Source organism: Crinia signifera, chromosome 4, assembly GCF_055691185.1.
Source record: "Crinia signifera chromosome 4, ASM5569118v1, whole genome shotgun sequence".
Lineage (NCBI taxonomy): Eukaryota > Metazoa > Chordata > Amphibia > Anura > Myobatrachidae > Crinia > Crinia signifera.
In genome coordinates, this window is record NC_139220.1 from 299,994,050 (window position 1) to 300,017,388 (window position 23,339).

At 46.9% G+C, this 23,339-nt stretch overlaps 1 protein-coding gene across 1 annotated transcript in view; it reads right to left on the reverse strand.

Annotated features, from left to right (window-relative positions):
* CNN1 (calponin 1) overlaps positions 1–18,346 on the reverse strand; it is a 54,841-nt gene extending 36,495 nt beyond the window's left edge. The window contains exon 1 of the mRNA XM_083185200.1: positions 17,943–18,346. Within this exon, the coding sequence (XP_083041326.1) occupies positions 17,943–18,002 (60 nt within the window). The 5' untranslated portion in view covers positions 18,003–18,346. The remainder of the gene's footprint in view (positions 1–17,942) is intronic.
* Between the last annotated feature and the right edge of the window lie 4,993 nt (positions 18,347–23,339).

The following is a 23,339-nucleotide window of genomic DNA, read 5'->3' on the forward strand; positions in this document are numbered from 1 at the left end:
TGGGGGCACACTTGAGAACAGCTCAAGGCACACTAGTGTGCCACGGCACACTGGTTGAAAAACACTGCTCTACAGGGTTTAGTCCTATTGAGCTCCTCTATGGGAGACAGGTACAGATGTGCTGGCTCGGATTTACCCGGATCTCAAAACGGGATCTTATTGGCTATCCAGCTGTCACATGTTTTGGAGCAAAAACATGTAACAGCATATAGCCAATAAGATCCCGTTTTGAGATCCGGGTAAATCCGAGCCTGCACATCTCTAGAGACAGGCCAGAGGGATTCTGGATTTATTAAAAGACGGGTGGGAAGAACAACCGTGCCAGGACCCTAACATCATTCAGTTTGTGGCCCAGTTATATGGCCGTCTAAGGCAGATTGTGCCACTCCTGAACCAACACATGGAAAAGGCTCTACAACATCAGAAACAGAGTTATGCCGTCACCACAGTTGACCGGTCCTTTACACCTGGAGACAAGGTTCTAGTGCTTGTACCCACGACAGAAAGTAAGTTGTATGCTCAATGGCGGGGCCCTTGTGAGATCATACAGACAATGGGACCAGTCAATTACAAGGTTCAACAGGCGGGTAGCAGAAGGGACGTACAGATTTACCATATAAACTTGTTTAAAACCTTTGAAGAAAAGTGCCAGTCAGCCAGGTAACAAAAAAAAAAAAAAAGGTTCCAGAATGCCATGTACCCATTGAAGTCCTGGTCAAAACAGGAAGTGGTACATTTGGTGGTACAATACCAGGATATGTTTCTGCCATTCCAGGAAAGACACAGATCATCCAGCAAGATGTGACGCCACCCCGGGTGGTCATTAAACAGAGACCGTATCTCATACCTATGGCAATGCGGGCAGTGGTAAAGCAAGAGGTGGAAGAGATGCTTCACCTCGGGGTCATAGAGGAATCAACCAGCGAGTGAAATAATCCCATTGTTTTAGTACCTAAGCCTTCGGGTGCTTTAAGATTCTGCAATGACTTCATTAAATCACGTTTAATTAGTACCCTATGCCCCAGGTTGATGAGTTGGTAGAAGATTTAGCCGAGAGTCCGTATCTTACCACGCCCTGATTTGACAAAAAGATTTTGGCAGATTCCGTTAACAGAAGCTGCTATGGCAAAAACAACCTTCTCTACCCCAGAGGGCTTATTCCAGTATAAAGTGCTGCCATTTGGATTACATGGTGCCGCAGCAACCTTCCAGAGGGCTATGGATAAGTTTGCTGTGACCTCACAGGGAATATGCGTTAGATGACATTGTTATTTTCAGCTCTGACTGGCAGTCACACCCACCACAGGTAGAAGCCGTCTTAAAGTCTTAAAGTTCCTATGGGCAAATGGGGTTACTGCCAACCTGGAGAAATGTGCCAAGTATTTGGTGTACCTGATGGGCAGAGGACAGGTTAAACCTCAGCCTAGTAAGGTAGAAGTGGTCCTCAATTGGTCTAAACCCAAATGTAAGTCCCAACTTATGACATTTCTTGGTCTGCTGGGTTATTACCACAGGTTCATACAGGATTTCTCCACAAGAGCATCTATACTTACAGAGGGCAGGATGTTCTAGTGGAAAAAGGCAATAAAAACCCTGTTATCTGGGTTTTTATCGCATTTTCGAATGCAATAAAACCTGCACACCGTGTTACCGCTACAGGGGGGATAAGCAAAACTGTCGCTACCATAGAAGCCTATAGCCTTCTTTTTGTTACCCCTGTCCCCCACACTGCCTTCACCGCTTCCCCTAACCTGACAAATGGGCAGCCTCCTGCTGTGCTGCCCGAGCCAGTGACCGCCTCCTCTCTAGCACTGTCATTCCCCTTCCGGCTGCTGGCACAGGAGGAGAGGGCGGAGAGCCATCGGGGACCCGCTGACACCTCGCCGGCTGCTTAGCAAAGGGTAGCTCTTATTGACAGAGCTGTCCTTTGTGATAATAATCGCATATCCATGAGCAGCGAAGTGGGGCAGCAGAAGTTAGTTCCCCCCCCTAAGATGGTTAGAATTGTATGAAAGATGCCTGTATTGCAACTTGAGTTATAGGTGAAATGTGTTAAATAGAGAGCATATGATGTGGAAGGGGGTGTGTATTGTTTTGTTTAATTAAAAAGCGGTTACAGAGTAAGATGTACATTGATAGTGTGGATGGTACAGTGACATTTGTGGGTGTGTGTGTGCAATAGTATAGTAGGGTGTTTCTGAGTCAGCGGCTCCCCACTGGCAGAGGTCACGACACAGGAAAACAGGAGGCTGGGTAGTGATAGGGGTGTGTGGGCATAAGGGGGACTAAAGAGGAGGGTGGGAGATACTGTGCAGCTTCTGCCAGTGGGTGAGGGTCCAGCGTGGCAGTACAGGAGTACAGGATGGTGGCCCTTAGTCAGTGTCTCCTCCTACTGGGTGGGAGTTCGGGTGCATGAGAGCAGGAGGCTGGGCTATGAGGCATGATAGGGGCATGTGGGCAAAACAGCGTCAGCGACTCCCCAGTGGTGGAAGTTACAGTTCAGGAGAGCATGAAGCTGGGTAGTGATAGGGGTGTGTGAGTATACGGGGGACTAAAGAGGGGCTTAGGGGTGCTGTGAATTGCGGGAGGGGCGTGGGGGGTGCCGTGAATCAAGGGAGGGGGGGGCGCAGGTGTCGGCGAATCGCGGGAGAGGGCGGGGTCCGCAAAGCGTGGGAGGGGGCGTGAATTGCGCGAGGGGGGGTTGCGAATCGCGGGAGGGGGGGTGCGCGGGGGGTCCGTGAATTGCGGGAGGGGGGGGCACGGGGCGCGATGAATCACCTAGTTGGTTATATATTCTTGTAGAAGGATGGTAGGATGTCGCTGTCATTCAGAATGCATTTACATAAACAGTAATAGTAGCAGTAAAAGGTCTGACTTAAAACACCTACAGTAAAACAGAACAGGTGTTATATATTATACAAAGAATTGGTTGATGATGTGTAGGTTGACGTGCACATAGTTCATAGTTGTCACTGGAAAAAAATTGCTACAAGAAAAAATCAACACAGAAAGTTCAACACATGTAAATGTTGACATAAGTGAGGCACATCGTTGTCCATGTCGACACATGAGAATGAATATGAAAACATTAAAAAAAAGAAAAATAAATCTTCAAAAACTCATGTCAACCTTTTTCATTGTCGACCATAGCCGTGCCAGTGTTTTGCATGTGCCATTTAATCCTGGGGTTGCCGTGAATCGCGTGGGGGGGGAGGGAGGAGGTGAGGGGTGTCCGCGAATCACGGGAGGGGGGGGGCGTGGGTGGATGCCGTGAATTGCGGGAGGAGGGGTCCCGGGGGGGGAGGGGTGTGTGGGGTTGCAGTGAATCGCAGGAGGGTGGGTCGCGGGGGCGGGGCTTGCCGCAATGACAGGAGGGGGGTCAGGGTTGGGGAATCGCGGTAGGGGGGGTCGTGGGGGGGCACCATGAACTGCGGGAGGGGGGGAACGGGGGGTTGGCGCGAATCATGGGAGGCGGGGTGCCGCGAATCGCAGGAGGGGGGGTGTCACGGGGTGGGGCCGCGAATCGCGGGAGTCACCGGGGGTGCCGCAAATTGCGGGGGTGTGCTGCAAATCGCGGGAGGGGGGTCGCGGGGGGTGCCGCGAATCGCCACAAGAAAAAATCAACACAGAAAGGTCAACACATGTAAATGTTGACATAAGTGTGGCACTTCATTGGTGTCCATGTCGACACATGAGAATGAATATGAAAACATTGAAAAAGTGAAAAATAAATCTTGTCAACCTTTTTCATTGTCGACCATAGCCATGTCAGTGTTTTGCATGTGCCATTTAATCGTGGGGATGCCGTGAATGGGGGGGGGGGGAGGGAGGTGCATACCCAACATGACCCTCTCCAGGAGGGACACATTGCTCTGTTTCTGGACTTTCTTCTTAATTTATGGATTACCATCACCTGTGCTTAAACACCTTTCTTATCAATTACCCTGTTTAAAACAGGTGATGACAATCATAAATTAAGATGGAAGTCCACAAACAGAGCATTCTGTCCCTCCTGGAGAGGGTCATGTTGGGAGGTATGGAGGTGTGGGGCGCTCACCTGGTGTGTCTGGTGAGTAGCTGTGTCTTTGCTGTGTAACATGGAGAGGCAGAGGGTGTCTGGCACTGTCTGTGGGCTCACTGGGCTGGTTCTCTGTCATGTGAGTCAGTCATGTGAGTCAGAGGCTCCACCCAGCGTTATAGCTCCAGACACACTTTGAGTGACAGATGTAGCCAAATATATAAGATATATATATATATATTACCCATTGACCAAGTTTATGCTGCCTTTCCTCTGTGTTATGACAGTGTAATATTCTCCTGTGCGGTTTGCGGGCAGAAATGACAAGTGCAAGGGGGACCCCCTGTCTAAAGTGACCCAGGCCCCCCGAAGAGGTAAATGCATACCTTCCAACATGACCCTCTCCAGGAGGGACACAATGCTCTGTTTCTGGACTTACCTCTGAATGTGTGATTGCTATCACCTGTTTTGAACAGGTGAAGTAATAAGAATGGTGTCTGAACACAGGTGATGGCAATCATAAATGAAGAGGAAAGTCCAGAAACAGTGCAATGTGTCCCTCCTGGAGAGGGTCATGTTGGGAGGTGTGTAAATGTTCGTGTGACCCTTTGGTTGTTGGTCTTACAGCCATTTAAGTTTGAGGTGCGGAATTGTCCGGGGAAACAGAACCTCAATGCTGAGGCCCTTTCCAGGAAGTTGGTAGGTCCTGATCCTCCAAGCAACCCTATGATGAAGCTAGTCTGAAAATGTGTTAGCTTCAACAGGGTGGTTGAAGTTTAGGGGGGAGTAGTGTGGCAGGGACAGCATACCTCCACATGAAAGTAATATGGAAGATCCAGTCCAGGTTTTACAGCAGCAGCAAGAAAACTGATGTGATCAAGGTTGAGCTGATTAGCAGCACCTGTGCTCTCCTATTAAAAGTGTTTCCAGGGCAGAAGGACATTTCTCTTGATGGTGGAATAGGACGGGTGTAGGCTACCGTAGCATACCTCCCAACATGACCCTCTCCAGGAGGGACAGAATGCTCTGTTTCTGGACTTTCCTCTTAATTAATGACTGTAATCACCTGTTTTAAACAGGTTAATGGACAAGAAAGGCATTTCACCACAGGTGATGGTAATCATGAATTAAGAAGAAAGCCCTGAAACAGAGCAATGTTTCCTTCCTGGAGAGGGTCATGTTGGGAGGTATGCAGTCAGCGGCGTAACTATAGCACCGCAGCCCCCGCCACTGCGGGGGGGCGCTGTGCATGTGGGGGCGCCGGGGGCTGCGGTGCTATAGTTAAACCCCCCCTCAATCCCCCGCAGACTTACCTATCGCGCTGGTCCCGGCAGCTCAGTTCTTCTGCTGGGGGGCGCCCAAAACGTAGCTACGCCACTGTATGCAGTAGGGACCACACTGGAGCAATCTGAACAGTTTGAACTATGCTGTGATTACCCATTTATGCTGCTTGCTGTAACTATACTTGCCTATGCTGTGTACCTGGTATGCTGTGACCTACTCCAGAAATAAAAACGTAATCTTGATACAGTGTATGTGATTCCTTGTCCCGGTATCTATATACCACTGTATAATGGTACTGAGCATATATACACTGATACAGGGTTGCCGACTTTCAAATGCTCCTCTCCGGGAGAAGCCCGGAGAGGAGGCTTTCATTACCCGTTTGGGGGCGGGGCTTGACTGTGACATCATTAAGCCCCGCCCCATTTGTCTCGTTTTAGCTCCGCCCCCTCCTCTGAGACCTGTGGATTGCGGCATTTTAATGACGTGATTGGGGGGCTCAGTGGAGGTCCCCCCGATTCCGGGAGGTTTATAATGTTGCTGAGTATATATACACTGATAGTGATCACACTGCGCTGTATAATGATACTGAGTATCTATACACTGATAGTGATCACACTGCGCTGTATAATGATACTGAGTATCTATACACTGATAGTGATCACACTGCGCTGTATAATGATACTGAGTATATGTACACTGATAGTGATCACACTGCTCTGTATAATGATATTGAGTATCTATACACTGATAGTGATCACGCTTCTCTGTATAATGATACTGAGTATATATACACTGATAGTGATCACACTGCACTGTATAATGATACTGAGTATATATACACTGATAGTGATCACACTGCGCTATAAAATGATACTGAGTATATATACACTGATAGTGGTCACACTGCGCAGTATAATGATACTGAGTATATATACACTGATGGTGATCACACTGCGCTGTATAATGATACTGAGTATCTATACACTGATAGTGATCACTGCGCTGTATAATGATACTGAGTATCTATACACTGATAGTGATCACACTGCTCTGTATAATGGTACTGAGTATCTATACACTGATAGTGATCACACTGCTCTGTATAATGGTACTGAGTATCTATACACTGATAGTGATCACACTGCACTGTATAATGGTACTGAGTATCTATACACTGATAGTGATCACACTGCGCTGTATAATGGTACTGAGTATATATACACTGATAGTGATCACACTGTGCTGTATAATGATACTGAGTATATATACACTGATAGTGATCACACTGCGCTGTATAATGGTACTGAGTATATATACACTGATAGTGATCACACTGCGCTGTATAATGATACTGAGTATCTATACACTGATAGTGATCACACTGCACTGTATAATGGTACTGAGTATCTATACACTGATAGTGATCACACTGCGCTGTATAATGGTACTGAGTATCTATACACTGATAGTATCATTATACAGCGCAGTGATCACTGCATATCTATACATAATAAGGCTAATACTGCAGTGTATAATGATCTAAGAGAATGTGCAGTGAATGTGCTTTTGCATTTAATACTCAGACAGACACAGGGGCAGCGGCTGTATACTCCCAGACAGACACAGGGGCAGCGGCTGTATACTCCCACCAGTAATAGCTCATGTTTGGCCCTTTTCCTCAGTCCTGGGGAAAGTCTCTGCGAACCCAAATATTCTCTTAGAATATCCCCAAAAGTGAGGGCGCTGCCAGAGGCTCTGCTGCCTAAGAATAGCTGCTGAGTGCAGCGGCTGGCGATGGAGAATTTCCCATACAGGAATGTTCTGCTCTGGGATCCCTGCTAATTGCCAGCTGCTAATTAACAGGCTGGGCAGACAGTATGAATGGGGGTATGTGACAGGAGAAGGAGGGGTTTCATTCACACCTGGTTTATCCTCCTTATAGACTCGATTCACCAATACCCTTATATAGTAGAGATATTCCATGTGTGAGCACAGGCATCCTTATATGGTCTGTACTCTACTCCAGGGCAGATTATGTTCTTTGTAAGGCCCTGCAGTTCGTGGCTGGAACAGGCAGAGTTAAATTAACCAAGTCTACATACTGTGCGCTCCCAGACTGCAAAATATGTCATTTATACCAGAGTTATTCTACCTGTTCTCTGTCTGCCTGTCAGGATGGAGGGAGAGCGTCCTGCGCTATACATTCCGTGCAGGACACACGCAGCTGTGTGTGGTGTACATTTATATCACATCCATTAATGCCTGCTCCCTCCTGTCTGTCACCCTGTGGTGGGAGGGACAGACCCCATGTCACATAGCTCCCTCCTGTCTGTCACCCTGTGGTGGGAGGGACAGACCCCGTGTCACATAGCTCCCTCCTGTCTGTCACATACCTCCCAACTTCTGACCTGTTGCGTATGCAAATGAGGTTGCGGCTTATGCTAATTAGCCGCGACCTCATTTTCATACGAGAATAGACACTGTGCGCATGCGCACAGCGTCTATTCTACTAGATTGGGGGGTCTGCAACTGCCACCCCCCGCAGCGGGACAATGCCTGCCGCGGGTTGGACAGCGGGACAGGACCCGAAAATCGGGACTGTCCCGCTGTAATCGTGACAGTTGGGAGGTATGCTGTCACCCTGTGGTGGGAGGGACAGACCCCGTGTCACATAGCTCCCTCCTGCCTCTGTCACCCTGTGGTGGGAGGGACAGACCCCATGTCACATAGCTCCCTCCTGTCTGTCACCCTGTGGTGGGAGGGACAGACACCGTGTCACATAGCTCCCTCCTGTCTGTCACCCTGGGGGGGGAGGGACAGACCCCATGTCACATAGCTCCCTCCTGTCTGTGTCACCCTGTGGTGGGAGGGACAGACCCCATGTCACATAGCTCCCTCCTGTCTGTGTCACCCTGTGGTGGGAGGGACAGAATACAGTGTTACTCTCTTCTGCATACTTCCCAAGATTTCTTCCCATTGGAATTGGGACTGGAGCATTTGTGCCATGGTGCACAACCAGTGCTTCCAATGTTCTTGGCGGCCCCTCATCACATTTTTCAGGGCAGTAACTAGACAGTTTGGTGCACTTATGCATTTAGACCCTGATTCTGGTTCACTCGCAAAAGCAAATTCTCTCTTTAATGGACAAAAACATGTGCACTGCAGGTGGGGCAGATGTAACATGTGCAGAGAGAGTTAGATTTGTGTGGGGGGTGTACTTCAAACTGATATCTATATTGCAGTATAAAATTAAAGCAGCCAGTAGAGCTCTTTGCCTTTTAGTTACATTTTCCTTTTTTTTAAATCACACTTTTCATAGCAGTCATATTCCGGACCTTCAGTCACATCCTCCTTTATTTAAGGCACACATTTCTTAATACTGTCATACCCAGGCCTCAAACCCATGACCTATCATATTGCAGTCAGACACCTTACATTGGAGCTTTTTTCTTTCTTGTATGGTAACAAGTATGACACTATTTTCAAATGTGTACCTGAAATAATGGCGTGTATGACTGAAGGCGCTAAGGAACGAGATGGGGAGACAGGGACGGCCAGGTGATGCCTTTTAATCATACGTGCGAGCTTTCTGTGGGCTCCCTGATCAATGACAAAGGAGAATTGGCGAGGACAAGTGGGTGGTGCATTGCATTAGCATGGCATTGCCCCTCCCCCCAATGCTGTTATTAGCAGTATTGTAAAGCGGGTGATGGGGTCACCATGATGCACTTCACCAGAAATTGTTTAATCAAGCCATCCTGATGATGTGGGTGGCCGCAAGACCGCCTCTGTGAGATTAGACGAATAAGCTTTAAATGCTATGTATCTTTTCACCATTGCTTTAACACATAGGTTCTCAAAGTCGGTCCTCTGGACCCCACACAGTGCATGTTTTGCAGGTCTCCTCACAAAATCGCAAGTGAAATAATTAGCTCCAACTGTGGATGAAACCGTATCCGGTTGATGTATCGACGGTGTATAAATCGACCATATTATGGTCTACCACGCTTAGTCATGTTATGGTCTACCACGATTAGTCATATTATGGTCTACCACGCTTAGTCATGTTATGGTCTACCATGCTTAGTTATGCTATGGTCTACCACGCTTGTCATGTTATGGTCTACCACGCTTAGTCATGTTATGGTTTAAAACACTTAGTCATGTTATGGTCTACCACGCTTAGTCATGTTATGGTCTACCACGCTTAGCCATGTTATGGTCTACTACGCTTAGTCATGTTATGGTCTACTACGCTTAGTTATGTTATGGTCTACCACACTTAGGGATTAATTCTAGTTCACTCTTACTGACAAAATCCTTCTTAGATGGACAAAACCATGTGCACTGCAGGGGGGCAGATATAAAATGTGCAGAGAGAATTAGATTTGGGTGAGTTATTTTGTTTCTGTGCAGGGTAAATACTGGCTGCTTTATTTTTACATTGCAAAATAAATCTCACTTTGAAGTAAAACCCCACCCAAATCTAATTCTCTCTGCACATTTTACATCTGCCCCCCTGCAGTGCACATGGTTTTGTCCATCTAAGAAGGATTTTGTCAGAAAGAGTGAACTAGAATAAGGCCCTTAGCTATGTTATGGTCTACAATGCTTGTCATGTTATGGTCTTCCACACTTAGTCATGTTATGGTCGGGTGCCGGACGGCTCCCCGACAGTTGGGATTCCGACAGTCATTACTCCGACGTCAGAATCCCGGGTGCTCCCTCGTGGGGGTCCACGACCCCCATAGAGAGAGAATAAAATGGGTGGCAAGGGGCTTCATTGCGCTCCCCACGCTGTGCAGTCGGGATTCCGACGTCTGACTAATGACTGTCGGAATCCCGACCGTTGGGTATTTATACCAAACCCGTTATGGTCTACCACACTTAGTCATGTTATGGTCTACCACACTTAGTCATGTTATGGTCTACCACACTTAGTTATGTTATGGTCTACCACACTTGTCATGTTATGGTATAAAACACTTAGTCATGTTATGGTCTACCACGCTTAGTCATCTTATGGTCTACCACGCTTAGTTATGTTATGGTCTACAACACTTAGTTATGTTATGGTCTACCACACTTAGTCATGTTATGGTCTACCATGCTGAGTCATGTTATGGTCTACAATGCTTGTCATATTATGGTCTACCACGCTTAGTTATGTTATGGTCTACCACACTTAGTTATGTTATGGTCTACCACACTTAGTCATGTTATGGTCTACCATGCTGAGTCATGTTATGGTCTACAATGCTTGTCATATTATGGTCTACCACGCTTAGTCATGTTATGGTCTACCACACTTAGTCATGTTATGGTCTACCACACTTAGGGCCTTATTCTGGTTGGTGCGGCCGGGCCGTACGCGTACGTTCCGGGGTTTTTCATGATCTGCGCATGCGTACATTCGCTAATGCGCAGGCGCGAACACTCCACAACGCTCAATTGTACGCCACTCCCCTTCGACGTTGTTTCTGCCCATACGTATGCGGCTGAGTTGTGGGTGGACTTAACCCCAACGGCCGCGTACGGAGAGCGTACGCTAATAGTGACCGTACGCACGTTTGGCCGCTCCGATCAGAATAACCTCCTTAGTTATGTTATGGTCTACCACACTTGTCATGTTATGGTATAAAACACTTAGTCATGTTATGGTCTACCACGCTTAGTCATCTTATGGTCTACCACGCTTAGTCATGTTATGGTCTACGGTTTTCTTGGGGTGGGTCCTGCGCACTTATGGTCTACCACACTAAGGAGGTTATTCTGATCGTAGCGGCCAAACGTGCGTACGTTCGCTATTAACGTACGCTATCCGTACGCGGCCGTTGGGGTTAAGTCCACCCACAACTCAGCCGCATTCGTACGGCCAGAAACATCGGCAAAGGGGAGTGGCGTACAATTGAGCGTACGCCAACGTACACGGACGGGCCAGCCCTTACACTCCGACAACTGGCGTACAATTGAGCGTACAGCACAGTTTACGGACGTCTCTCGGCCGTCTTCCCACCGACTTCTTGCGGCTATCTGAGCGTACGCCAGCTTGCACGGACGGGTCCCTATTGTTTTCAATAGAAAAGTCAGCTTATGTCACCGCTCGTGAGAGTGAGCGTACGTCCGTGTACGCTGACATACCCTTCACATATATGGACCTGCAAATCTTGCCTTTCAACTCTAATTATGAAAATTAATTAATTGATTGAATTAATTAATGTGCAAAATAGTGGCCATGGGCTTAAAACATTGCTGAAACATCCTTTGTAGGTGTTAGATGTGGTTTATGTTATTGTATCATAAATACAAAACCTATGTTTGTATTAGAGTGAACACGTTGACACATGTCGACTTGTGTAGATTGAGTGTGCTACTGTGTAAAGTCTATGAAAGCACGTAGTGAATGTGTCTAACTGTTTAACAAATACCTACCTTAGCATATATAAGCAGGTCTTACAAAGATTCTTACCTTAAATTAAACAAACCTTTAAATGTAGAGAAGTATAGAACGATAAGCTTCCAATGTGTTTGAGTGCTGTGTGTGGCTTGCAGGTAGTGAAATCATGGTTTGGACTTAATAGACTGCAGCATTGGTTATTACATTCAGGTGTATGTGTTTGGTAGTAATCAGCGTAAATTAGCAAACCCAGGCGCACGCTGGCATGCGGTATCTGTAGGGGTGGTTTGAGATGGCGGTTGGCGGCCGCCTGTTTTGTGTCCGAAATGAACGGTGCTTTAGTCGATCGTGCGGTAGTAGCACCGCTCATTTTTGGTACACACCCCTGTGTACGCCCATATTTACGCCCATTTTCCCTCATTATTTCGGCCGCTCCCCTCATCACGCCCCTATGCCGTCCCCAATGCCCGTACACTCGCGTACAGGTTTTTTCGCACGTAGAGACCCGTCCGTAAGCGTTGTGGAGTGTTCGCGCCTGCGCATTAGCGAATGTACGCATGCGCAGATCATTAAAAACCCCGGGACGTACGCGTACGGCCCGGCCGCACCAACCAGAATAAGGCCCTTAGTTATGTTATGGTCTACCACACTTAGTCATGTTATGGTCTACCACGCTTAGTCATGTTATGGTCTACAATGCTTGTCATATTATGGTCTACCACGCTTAGTCATGTTATGGTCTACCACACTTAGTCATGATATGGTCTACAACGCTTGTCATGTTATGGTCTACCACGCTTGTCATGTTATGGTCTACCACACTTCGTCAAGCATGTCCAGCTGGATGCCTGAAGATAATCGACCATGTCTAAATAGACAGTAACAAAAGTTTGACGCAAGCATTAGGTAGACGAGAACTTGGTCGAGCATGTGACTGTTGACCACGCTCCCGTTGAACTAACGCTTGCATCTAACTTTCATTACCATCCATCTAGACGAAGTTGACTATCTTTAGGTGTCTAACTAGACGGGGTTTACTAAGTGTGGCTGAACATAACATAGTCGACATAGATACCGTGCCTTTCAAAATGCTGCTGGAATCGGGGCAATCTACATTTGGAAATCCTATTGAAGATGGGATGTTGTCCATAGCAACCAATCAGATTCAACTTATTTATTTAGCAACTTCCAGATAATATATTTGATTGGTTACTATGGGCAACATGGCATATTTAATAGAACTCCCATATTAGCGGGTTATTCAGACCTGAGCAGATGGTTGTAAATTTCAGGTTATCGCTGCCCAGCCAGTGAGTGAAAACCCCGCCCTCTGTAAGTATGTAAATTGCTGTGCAAGGGTCGCAAAATTAGGCTGATCGGTGATTAGCAGTAAATCCATGCACAAGCCGTGTACAGTCTGTGTGTAACCCCGGACTTAGGGCCTTATTCAGGTCCGTGTGCACCAGTGCTTCGTTCGTACAAGGACCGATGTTTCATTAATGCACATGTGCATATGCAGGGTGCGTGCACCAACTGCGAACAGTCTGTTCTCTGGGTGCACACACACCTAACACAGTGAGTGGGGGGCTGAGAGGGCGTGGGGCGCAGGGCAGCCCCATTATTATATTGGAACGCTCAGCGATTCATGGGGGTTCCCATGAGAACGCTGAGCGTTCTCATGCTAATGAGGCGGTGACATGGGTGGGGGGGGGGGGAGGCAGCTGACATCAACAGATGTCAGCTGCCCGCCCATTTCCTCCCTAGTGTGCACGCATATGTAAGGTTGCACAGAGCTACCTTACGTATGCCTGCACCTTCCACATCTTTCGATGGTCGACATCTATCGAAAGATGTGGGAGGTTTCCCCTGCCCTGCGAATGGATGTTACTGTGTAACATCCATTCGCAAGCCCCCTGTGAGCGAGTCGCCCCTGCGAATGGGTGTTATTTGCAAGGTGGGATATGGTTGACTCGCAAGGGTGCGAATTCGCATCGGAACGAGTCAACCAGATCAACCCGCTTACTCAGCAGCTGCAATAGAAAGTCTGATTGGGACCGGAGCTGACGTCACATGACTTCCCCTGTGCACACCTGTGTTTTCCCTGACACTCCCAGAAAACAGCCGGTTATCACCCCCAAATGCCGGCTTCCTGTCAATCAACTTGCGTGCAGCCAGCAGTTACAAAATTAGCAGAATTTTATCACAGGGCGGCCTCGCGCAAGCGCGCTACGGGCTGTGCGCAGGTGCAGTTGTTGGATCATTGCCTGGCATGTGAAGTCACAGCAGAGAGATCAGGTCTGTATGACCCCCTAAATTTACCCCTAGTGGACCTCTGCTGTATTGCTAGCAGTCAATGGCCTAATGAGTAATGCGGATACACCCAGTGGGGACATAGGGAAGGGGCGCATCTAGAGAATAGGAGGCCCTTGGCCAGACTCCTCCTCCTCCTCTGTAGTTGACTCTGGCTATTTGGGTCTCTAGAGGACCCTAGAGCTGATTCAGAGCCTACTGTGGTTCAGGTAAATGGCCACGATGTCATTTTCCTGGTGATTTCTGCAGCGCTGTTGTGGCTGGGGTGGGACTCTGGAGGGTAAGCATTGAAAAAAAAATGGGTACAGTGTGGGACCCCTGGACCCCAGAGGCCATTGTGTGCACACACTGCAATCAATATACACCAGTGCTTAGGGATCTGTACTAAGCCTAAAGGTGCCCATACACGCACCAATTTTACTGTGCTATGCGTTTTTGTCTGTACAATGCTTCTATACAATTTTCCTGCCATAATGCGATGCGATGTGTATTTTGATGCGTGCGATGCGATTAACCCATGTTTGTACTGTTAATTTTCAGATGTAGTCTAAAAAGTGCGTGCTGCACATACTTTTTTGGACATACAATATCGGGCTCCCGGGAACGCGCATCGCAAATGCCCATAAACACACCACGATTATTGTACATAAGATGCGTTTTGTACTTAAAAAGTACAAAACGCATTCGATAATCGGTGCATGTATGGTCACCTTAAGAGGCTGGTAAATTGGGCGGAGATAACTTGGTTGCTATGGGCAACATCACCTCTTTTCATTTTTAGAAGCTTCAGTAAATTTCCCCCTATGTCTCTCCAAGACTTAGTACATAGACGGCTCCATACATAGAAGGCTCAGCTTACCGTTTCCTGCTAAATACTGAACAGAACTCCCATAGCAAGTGCTACAGTGGTTATGGCTCCTTTGATATTGGGTTGGTATTTCTATGTCTAAGGTTCCTGCGTAACTTCCAACATTGTCTCAGTGGCTGCTAGATTCATTATTTTTGTCCACAATATAAAAAGGAAAAAACTTTATCAGTCGGCAGGTTTGACTACAAACATTTCGAAACATGACAAAACAGAAAGGAAAGACTTGGGGCCACAGGGCAGGTGGGACCTCATGCAGGGGTAAATGACAGCTTTATGTGCCAGCTGTACCCTCGGATACACCTGAATGGATGCAGTGTCTTCTGTTCAACATACAGTGGTATAGCCGCAGCTGCAACCAGACACTGAGACGTGTGACTCATATGCTACATGGGTTCTGGGGTCCATTGATCTAGTCTGTGACTCCATTAGGAGGAGAAGCATTAGAGACTTTTCCAAGTTTTAGCTCTGTATGATGGTGATGATGCTTCTGTGCAGAGGTGGAACTACCATTGGTGCAGCTGGTACAACAGGTGCAGTACACCGGGGGCCTCCTGAGTACTAAGCCATGTTGCATATTGGGTTGGGGTGGAGGAGAGGGGCTCAAATGATATTTTTGCACCTGGGCTCACCACCCACAAGTTCCGCCACTGCTTCTGTGACTGCTGAATTGCTTGCATTAGCTGGAGACCACAGGCAAGCAGAGGAGAAGTGGGAGGCACCACAGCCACATAGGAGATAGGTTGAACATACAAGGGAGACGTGGAGAGGAGGACGCTGGGTGCATCCAATACACTCTGCAAATCAGGTCCTGGCGCTTTTCTTACAGCCAAGTGGGCAGCAATAAAGTAACAGCCAATTATCTCCTGACTGCCCTGTTGCTGGCTGTGTTTGAAAAATGACAGTTGGGAGCTGGTTGGTACCTTATCTTCATCCACTTTACTGCTCTCCAAGACTTAGTACGTAGACCGCTAGTCTTCTGTCCAACAATGGGACACGACCATTTGTAGAACTTAGCGGAGAGCTCAGTCTGCAGTTGGCCATAAGTCCGGAGAGGACACCATTTTTTTCCAGGAAGCTACAGAAACGGCGCAGGCTGGACAGGCGCTCTCGCCCCTCAGAGCTGGGTGCACTAGGTGTCAGACGGGCAGATCAAGGTTCATGGTTCTAGTCAGAAGTTACTGAACAGCACCAGGGCCATGTGTAGAAGAATGCCATGCACAAAATAGTGACTACTAATGTCTATAGGCGAGGGGAGAGAGAAACAAAGATCAGGTCCCCGTCTCCGGCAAAGGTAACGGAAGGATTTGCCCAGGTTCCATTAATTATAAGCTGTAGATTGTAGATTGAACAGTTGGTGGTGATTTTATCTCTTTCTGGGTGAAAGAGGTTTTTTTTAAAGCGGCAATCATTTACACTTCAAAATCAAACTGGTTTTGCAGTGTAAATGATTGCCGCTTTAAAAACACTGGAGATTTCTTACCAAATCTCTCACTTTCTGAATCTCTCATCCTATTAAATGTCCCCCCCCCCCCCTCTCTCTCTCTCTCTCTCTCTCTCACTCACTCTCTCACTCTCTCTCTCTGGTATATTTACTAAAGGCTATAATCAATTTTAGATCAATGAAAATCGATCTCATTCGATGTTGGGTTTCAAATGTAATCCTTTGAGCGCCGAGGGATTTATCAAAATAGGCGTGCAAAATTGCCAAGCAAACCTTTTTATTAACCATTTGAGTGCCAACTTTTGCTGTGAGAGATCCTCGAAATATCCCCAGCGTCGCTCACAGCAGCGTTGGCACTGGAAGGGTTGATAAGGGAAATAAGAGATGATGTCAGAGGTTCTGCCCTGACAGTAAAAGTAGTGTCACGTCTCAACAAACACATTATTGCGCTATGACGAAGCCACTGAGCGATCTTATGGGGACCTGCGTAGTGATGCCAATTCAACTAGAACATCGTTTAAATAGACTGTCAGCTCCACAAATCAGATATAGAAGTCCATTATAGAGTGTCAGCTCTGCGGGTTAAACATGAATATACACTAATACATCTATAACCTGTGATTGGCATCATAACTGCATCTATAGATCCTGCATTTGGGACCCCAGTTTATACACCAGGCAACACAATCTCATAGACATCTATTCCCCAGAATAAAGGCAAACTGATACTTATGGGTACATTTCCGAACATGTGCATTTTTTGGAATTGGAGATGTTTCACATAGCTACCAATCAGATTTTGAGGTATTATCTTCTCGAAGGAGCTAGATAAATCATAATTAGAATCTAATTGGTTGCTATGGGAAACATTACTGCTCCTGTAAAGCTGCACTTTAGAAAATATAACCCTTAAAGTCCCGGAAACAAGTATATGTAAGACCGTTATAATTCATAACCATGTCGCATCCTTCGGTCCATTCATTTCAGACAGGCAAAGATACCTATGTGATTAGAGTGTCAGCTCTTCAGGTCAGGCATCTATTCCTGACAATCTATAATGTATAATATATACACCAGCCACCTGAATAGAGTGTAAGCCCCTAAGAGCAGCGCGGCAGGTACACTGATCTCAGTAAAGTGCCAGCTCTGCAGTCTATTCTCTATGGGTCCAGGTCAGGGTATATGGAAATGATGCAGCTTGATGTCTTACGACAGATATACCATATTCAAACCATATTCCAACTGACACAATATATATATATACATATATATATCTTCAAATAGATTGTCAGCTCTTCAGACTACACCTCCTGTTTATGGGTGACTAGAATGTTAGCTCAGTAGACAAATATAATATTGCGTCAGCTCTTGAGACCATGACAGACATACAAATAAAGGTTTGTCTCTATAAATAAAGCTGATTCAGAACACAAAAGTAACCGTTAACCAAGTGAAGTGTCAGCTCTTGGGCTCACTCAGGAACTGACTGTTAAATAGACAAGCATTAAGATATCTACACAATGTACACTAACAACGATTATTGACTTTACATTATATGCCTACATTACATTATATGCCTCAGCTGGGAATAGAGTGTACGCTCTTGGGCCAAAATCCTCACCTTGTTCTTGACCTCCGCGCTGAGTCCATAGGCTGGGCCTCTGTTAAAATGGTTTGACATGTTGGCTGATCTGTCTCGTAGCCTCGCTCCGTCAGAAGATGATCTCAAAACTTTTCCTGCAAGTTTTTAAATGTCTCATTCTCTGGGTGATCTGTGACTGGAGAAAGGGTGAGAGATTGGTCCAATCCCTGGCCAATGGCGGAGCAGAATTTCCTCTGATGTCAACGTGTTGGTATTAAAAAAAAAAAAAAGAGAGAGAGAAATGAAAGATGAAATATATAAATATATATATTTATACAGTGAGAGATATGAGGAGTGTGTCACAGTTTCCAACTTTGGATTTTTGGAGTGATGATGGTAGAGAGAGAGGGGGGAGGAGGAAGTATGAAAGGGAAGAGAGGAATGGGGACGAGGCAGACAGGGAATGAGGGAGACAGGGAGATGAAAGTGAAGTCAGAATGGACAGCACAGAGGGTTAAAGCGAGGGAGGAGGATCAGGCTGTGGATGAGAATCAGTGCTGCAAATTGCAATGACATAAGGGAAATCGGGAGGATAAGTCCCTGGGTGTAATATATCAGAGCAGAGATTGGGAGAGTGAGCAGCTGATGAGGTGCAACAGTGAGAATGGGAGAGAATCACACATAGGATTAAAGTCAGGGAATGCACTTGCATTTAGATTGCAAGCTCTGCAGACAAGCATGTGATACTCTCCTCCTCCAGTGACAGACTGAAAGATCCATTATAAGGTTTTCATTCAGAGTTCACGTAGAGAGGATTCTATTGTGTATGTATCCATCTGTACTTATAAGGACAGTATATGCCTGGAATTCCCCGCCTGTCTATATTATATACATAGTTATTTATTTAAGTTACCAGAGTGGAATACATCCTAGAACAAATCTGAAGTATTACAATATCTTAATAAAGTAAACCAGTTCACCAGCGTCCTATTATACTGCCCTGTAACATCAGCATCCTATTATACTGCCCTGTAACAGCAGCGTCCTATTATACTGCCCTGTAACACCAGCGTCCTATTATACTGCCCTGTAACACCAGCGTACTATTATACTGCCCTGTAACACCAGCGTCCTATTATACAGCCCTGTAACACGAGCATCCTATTATACAGCCCTGTAACACCGGCGTCCTATTATACTGCCCTGTAACACCAGCGTCCTATTATACTGCCCTGTAACACCAGCGTCCTATTATACTGCCCTGTAACACCAGCGTCCTATTATACTGCCCTGTAACACCAGAGTCCTATTATACTGCCCTGTAACACCAGCGTCCTATTATACAGCCCTGTAACACCAGCGTCCTATTATACAGCCCTGTAACACCAGCATCCTATTATAGAGCCCTGTAACCCCAGTGTCCTATTATACTGCCCTGTAACACCAGAGTCCTATTATACTGCCCTGTAACACCAGCGTCCTATTATACAGCCCTGTAACACCAGCGTCCTATTATACAGCCCTGTAACACCAGCATCCTATTATACTGCCCTGTAACACCAGCGTCCTATTATACTGCCCTGTAACCCCAGCGTCCTATTATACTACCCTGTAACCCCAGCGTCCTATTATACTGCCCTGTAACCCCAGCATCCTATTATACAGCCCTGTAACCCCAGGGTCCTATTATACTACCCTGTAACACCAGCGTCCTATTATACTGCCCTGTAACACCAGCGTCCTATTATACAGCCCTGTAACACCAGCGTCCTATTATAATGCCCTGTAACACCAGCGTCCTATTATACTGCCCTGTAACACCAGCGTCCTATTATACAGCCCTGTAACACCAGCGTCCTATTATAATGCCCTGTAACACCAGCATCCTATTATACTGCCCTGTAACACCAGCGTCCTATTATACAGCCCTGTAACACCAGCGTCCTATTATACTGCCCTGTAACACCAGCGTCCTATTATACTGCCCTGTAACACCAGCGTCCTATTATACTGCCCTGTAACACCAGCGTCCTATTGTACAGCCCTGTAACAACAGCGTCATATTATACTGCCCTGTAACCCCAGCGTCCTATTATACTGCCCTGTAACACCAGCATCCTATTATACTGCCCTGTAACACCAGCGTCCTATTATACTGCCCTGTAACCCCAGCGTCCTATTATACTGCCCTGTAACACCAGCGTCCTATTATACTGTCCTGTAACCCCAGCGTCCTATTATACTGCCCTGTAACCCCAGCGTCCTATTATACTGCCCTGTAACACCAGCGTCCTATTATACTGCCCTGTAACCCCAGCGTCCTATTATACTGCCCTGTAACATCAGCGTCCTATTATACTGCCTGTAACACCAGCATCCTATTATACCGCCCTGTCACAGCAGCGTCCTATTATACCGCCCTGTAACACCAGCATCCTATTATACTGCCCTGTAACAACAGCATCCTATTATACCGCCCTGTAACACCAGCATCCTATTATAACGCCCTGTAACACCAGCATCCTATTATACCGCCCTGTAACACCAGCATACTATTATACAGCACCGTAACCCCAGCGTCCTGTTATACTAACCTGTAACACCAGCGTCCTATTATACAGCCCTGTAACACCAGCGTCCTGTTATACTGCCCTGTAACACCAGCGTCCTATTATACTGCCCTGTAACCCCAGCATCCTATTATACAGCCCTGTAACACCAGCATCCTATTATACTGCCCTGTAACCCCAGCATCCTATTATACAGCCCTGTAACACCAGCGTCCTATTATACTGCCCTGTAACACCAGCGTCCTGTTATACAGCCCTGTAAGACCAGCGTCCTATTATACTACCATGTAACACCGGCATCCTGTTATACTGCCCTGTAACCCCAGCGTCCTATTATACTACCCTGTAACACCAGCTTCCTATTATACTACCCTGTAACAACAGCATCCTATTATACTGCCCTGTAACCCCAGCGTCCTATTATACTGCCCTGTAACCCCAGCGTCGTATTATACTACCCTGTAACCCCAGCATCCTATTATACTACAATGTAACCCCAGCGTCCTGGTATACTGCCCTGTAACATCAGCGTCCTGTTATACTGCCCTGTAACACCGGTGTCCTGTTATACTGCCCTGTAACACCAGCATCCTATTATACTGCCCTGTAACCCCAGCGTCCTATTATACAGCCCTGCAACACCAGCATCCTATTATACTGCCCTGTACCACCAGCGTCCTATTATACAGCCCTGTAACACCAGCATCCTATTATACTGCCCTGTAACCCCAGCATCCTATTATACAGCCCTGTAACACCAGAGTCCTATTATACAGCCCTGTAACACCAGCGTCCTGTTATACTACCCTGTAACCCCAGCGTCCTATTATACAGCCCTGTAACACCAGCGTCCTATTATACTACCATGTAACACCGGCATCCTGTTATACTGCCCTGTAACCCCAGCGTCCTGTTATACTACCATGTAACACCAGCATCCTCTTATACTACCCTGTAACAACAGCGTCCTATTATACTGCCCTGTAACCCCAGCGTCCTATTATACTGCCCTGTAACACCAGCGTCCTATTATACTACCCTGTAACAACAGCGTCCTATTATACTGCCCTGTAACCCCAGCTTCCTATTATACTGCCCTGTAACACCAGCGTCCTATTATACAGCCCTGTAACACCGGCGTCCTATTATACAGCCCTGTAACACCGGCGTCCTATTATACTGCCCTGTAACACCGGCATCCTATTATACTGCCCTGTAACATCGGCGTCCTATTATACTGCCCTGTAACCCCGGCGTCCTATTATACTGCCCTTTAACATCAGCGGCCTATTATACAGCCCTGTAACACCAGCATCCTATTATACTGCCCTCTAACACTGGCGTCCTGTTATACTGCCCTGTAACCCCGGCGTCGTATTATACTACCCTGTAACCCCTGCGTCCTATTATACTACAATGTAACCCCAGCGTCCTGTTATACTAACCTGTAACACCAGCGTCCTATTATACCGCCCTGTAACACCAGCGTCCTATTATATAGCCCTGTAACACCAGCGTCCTATTATACTGCCCTGTAACCTCAGCGTCCTATTATACAGCCCTGCAACACCAGCATCCTATTATACTGCCCTGTAACACCAGCGTCCTATTATACAGCCCTGTAATCCCAGCATCCTATTATACTGCCCTGTAACTCCGGTGTCCTATTATACTGCCCTGTAACACCAGCGTCCTATTATACAGCCCTGTAACCCCAGCGTCCTATTATACTGCCCTGTCACACCAGCGTCCTATTATACCGCCCTGTAACACCAGCATCCTATTATACTGCCCTGTAACCCCAGCGTCCTATTATACTGCCCTGTAACACCAGCGTCCTATTATACTGTCCTGTAACACAAGCATCCTATTATACTGCCCTGTAACACCAGCGTCCTATTATACAGCCCTGTAACACCAGCGTCCTATTATACTGCCCTGTAACTCCGGTGTCCTATTATACTGCCCTGTAACACCAGCGTCCTATTATACAGCCCTGTAACCCCAGCGTCCTATTATACTGCCCTGTCACACCAGCGTCCTATTATACCACCCTGTAACACCAGCATCCTATTATACTGCCCTTTAACATCAGCGCCCTATTATACAGCCCTGTAACACCAGCATCCTATTTTACTGCCCTGTAACCCCAGCGTCGTATTATACAGCCCTGTAACACCGACATCCTATTATACTGCCCTGTAACTCCGGTGTCCTATTATACTGCCCTGTAACACCAGCGTCCTATTATACAGCCCTGTAACCCCAGCGTCCTATTATACTGCCCTGTCACACCAGCGTCCTATTATACCGCCCTGTAACACCAGCATCCTATTATACTGCCCTGTAACTCCGGTGTCCTATTATACCGCCCTGTAACACCAGCATCCTATTATACTGCCCTGTAACCCAAGCATCCTATTATACTGCCCTGTAACACCAGCGTCTATTATACTGCCCTGTAACACCAGCATCCTATTATACTGCCCTGTAACCCCAGCGTCCTATTATACAGCCCTGTAACACCGGCGTCCTATTATACTGCCCTTTAACATCAGCGTCCTATTATACAGCCCTGTAACACCAGCATCCTATTTTACTGCCCTGTAACCCCAGCGTCGTATTATACTACCCTGTAACCCCAGCGTCCTGTTATACTAACCTGTAACACCAGCGTCCTATTATACCGCCCTGTAACACCAGCATCCTATTATACTGCCCTGTAACATCAGCGTCCTATTATACTGCCCTGTAACACCAGCATCCTATTATACTACCCTGTAACAACAGCGTCCTATTATACTGCCCTGTAACACCGGCGTCCTGTTATACCAACCTGTAACACCAGCGTCCTGTTATACAGCCC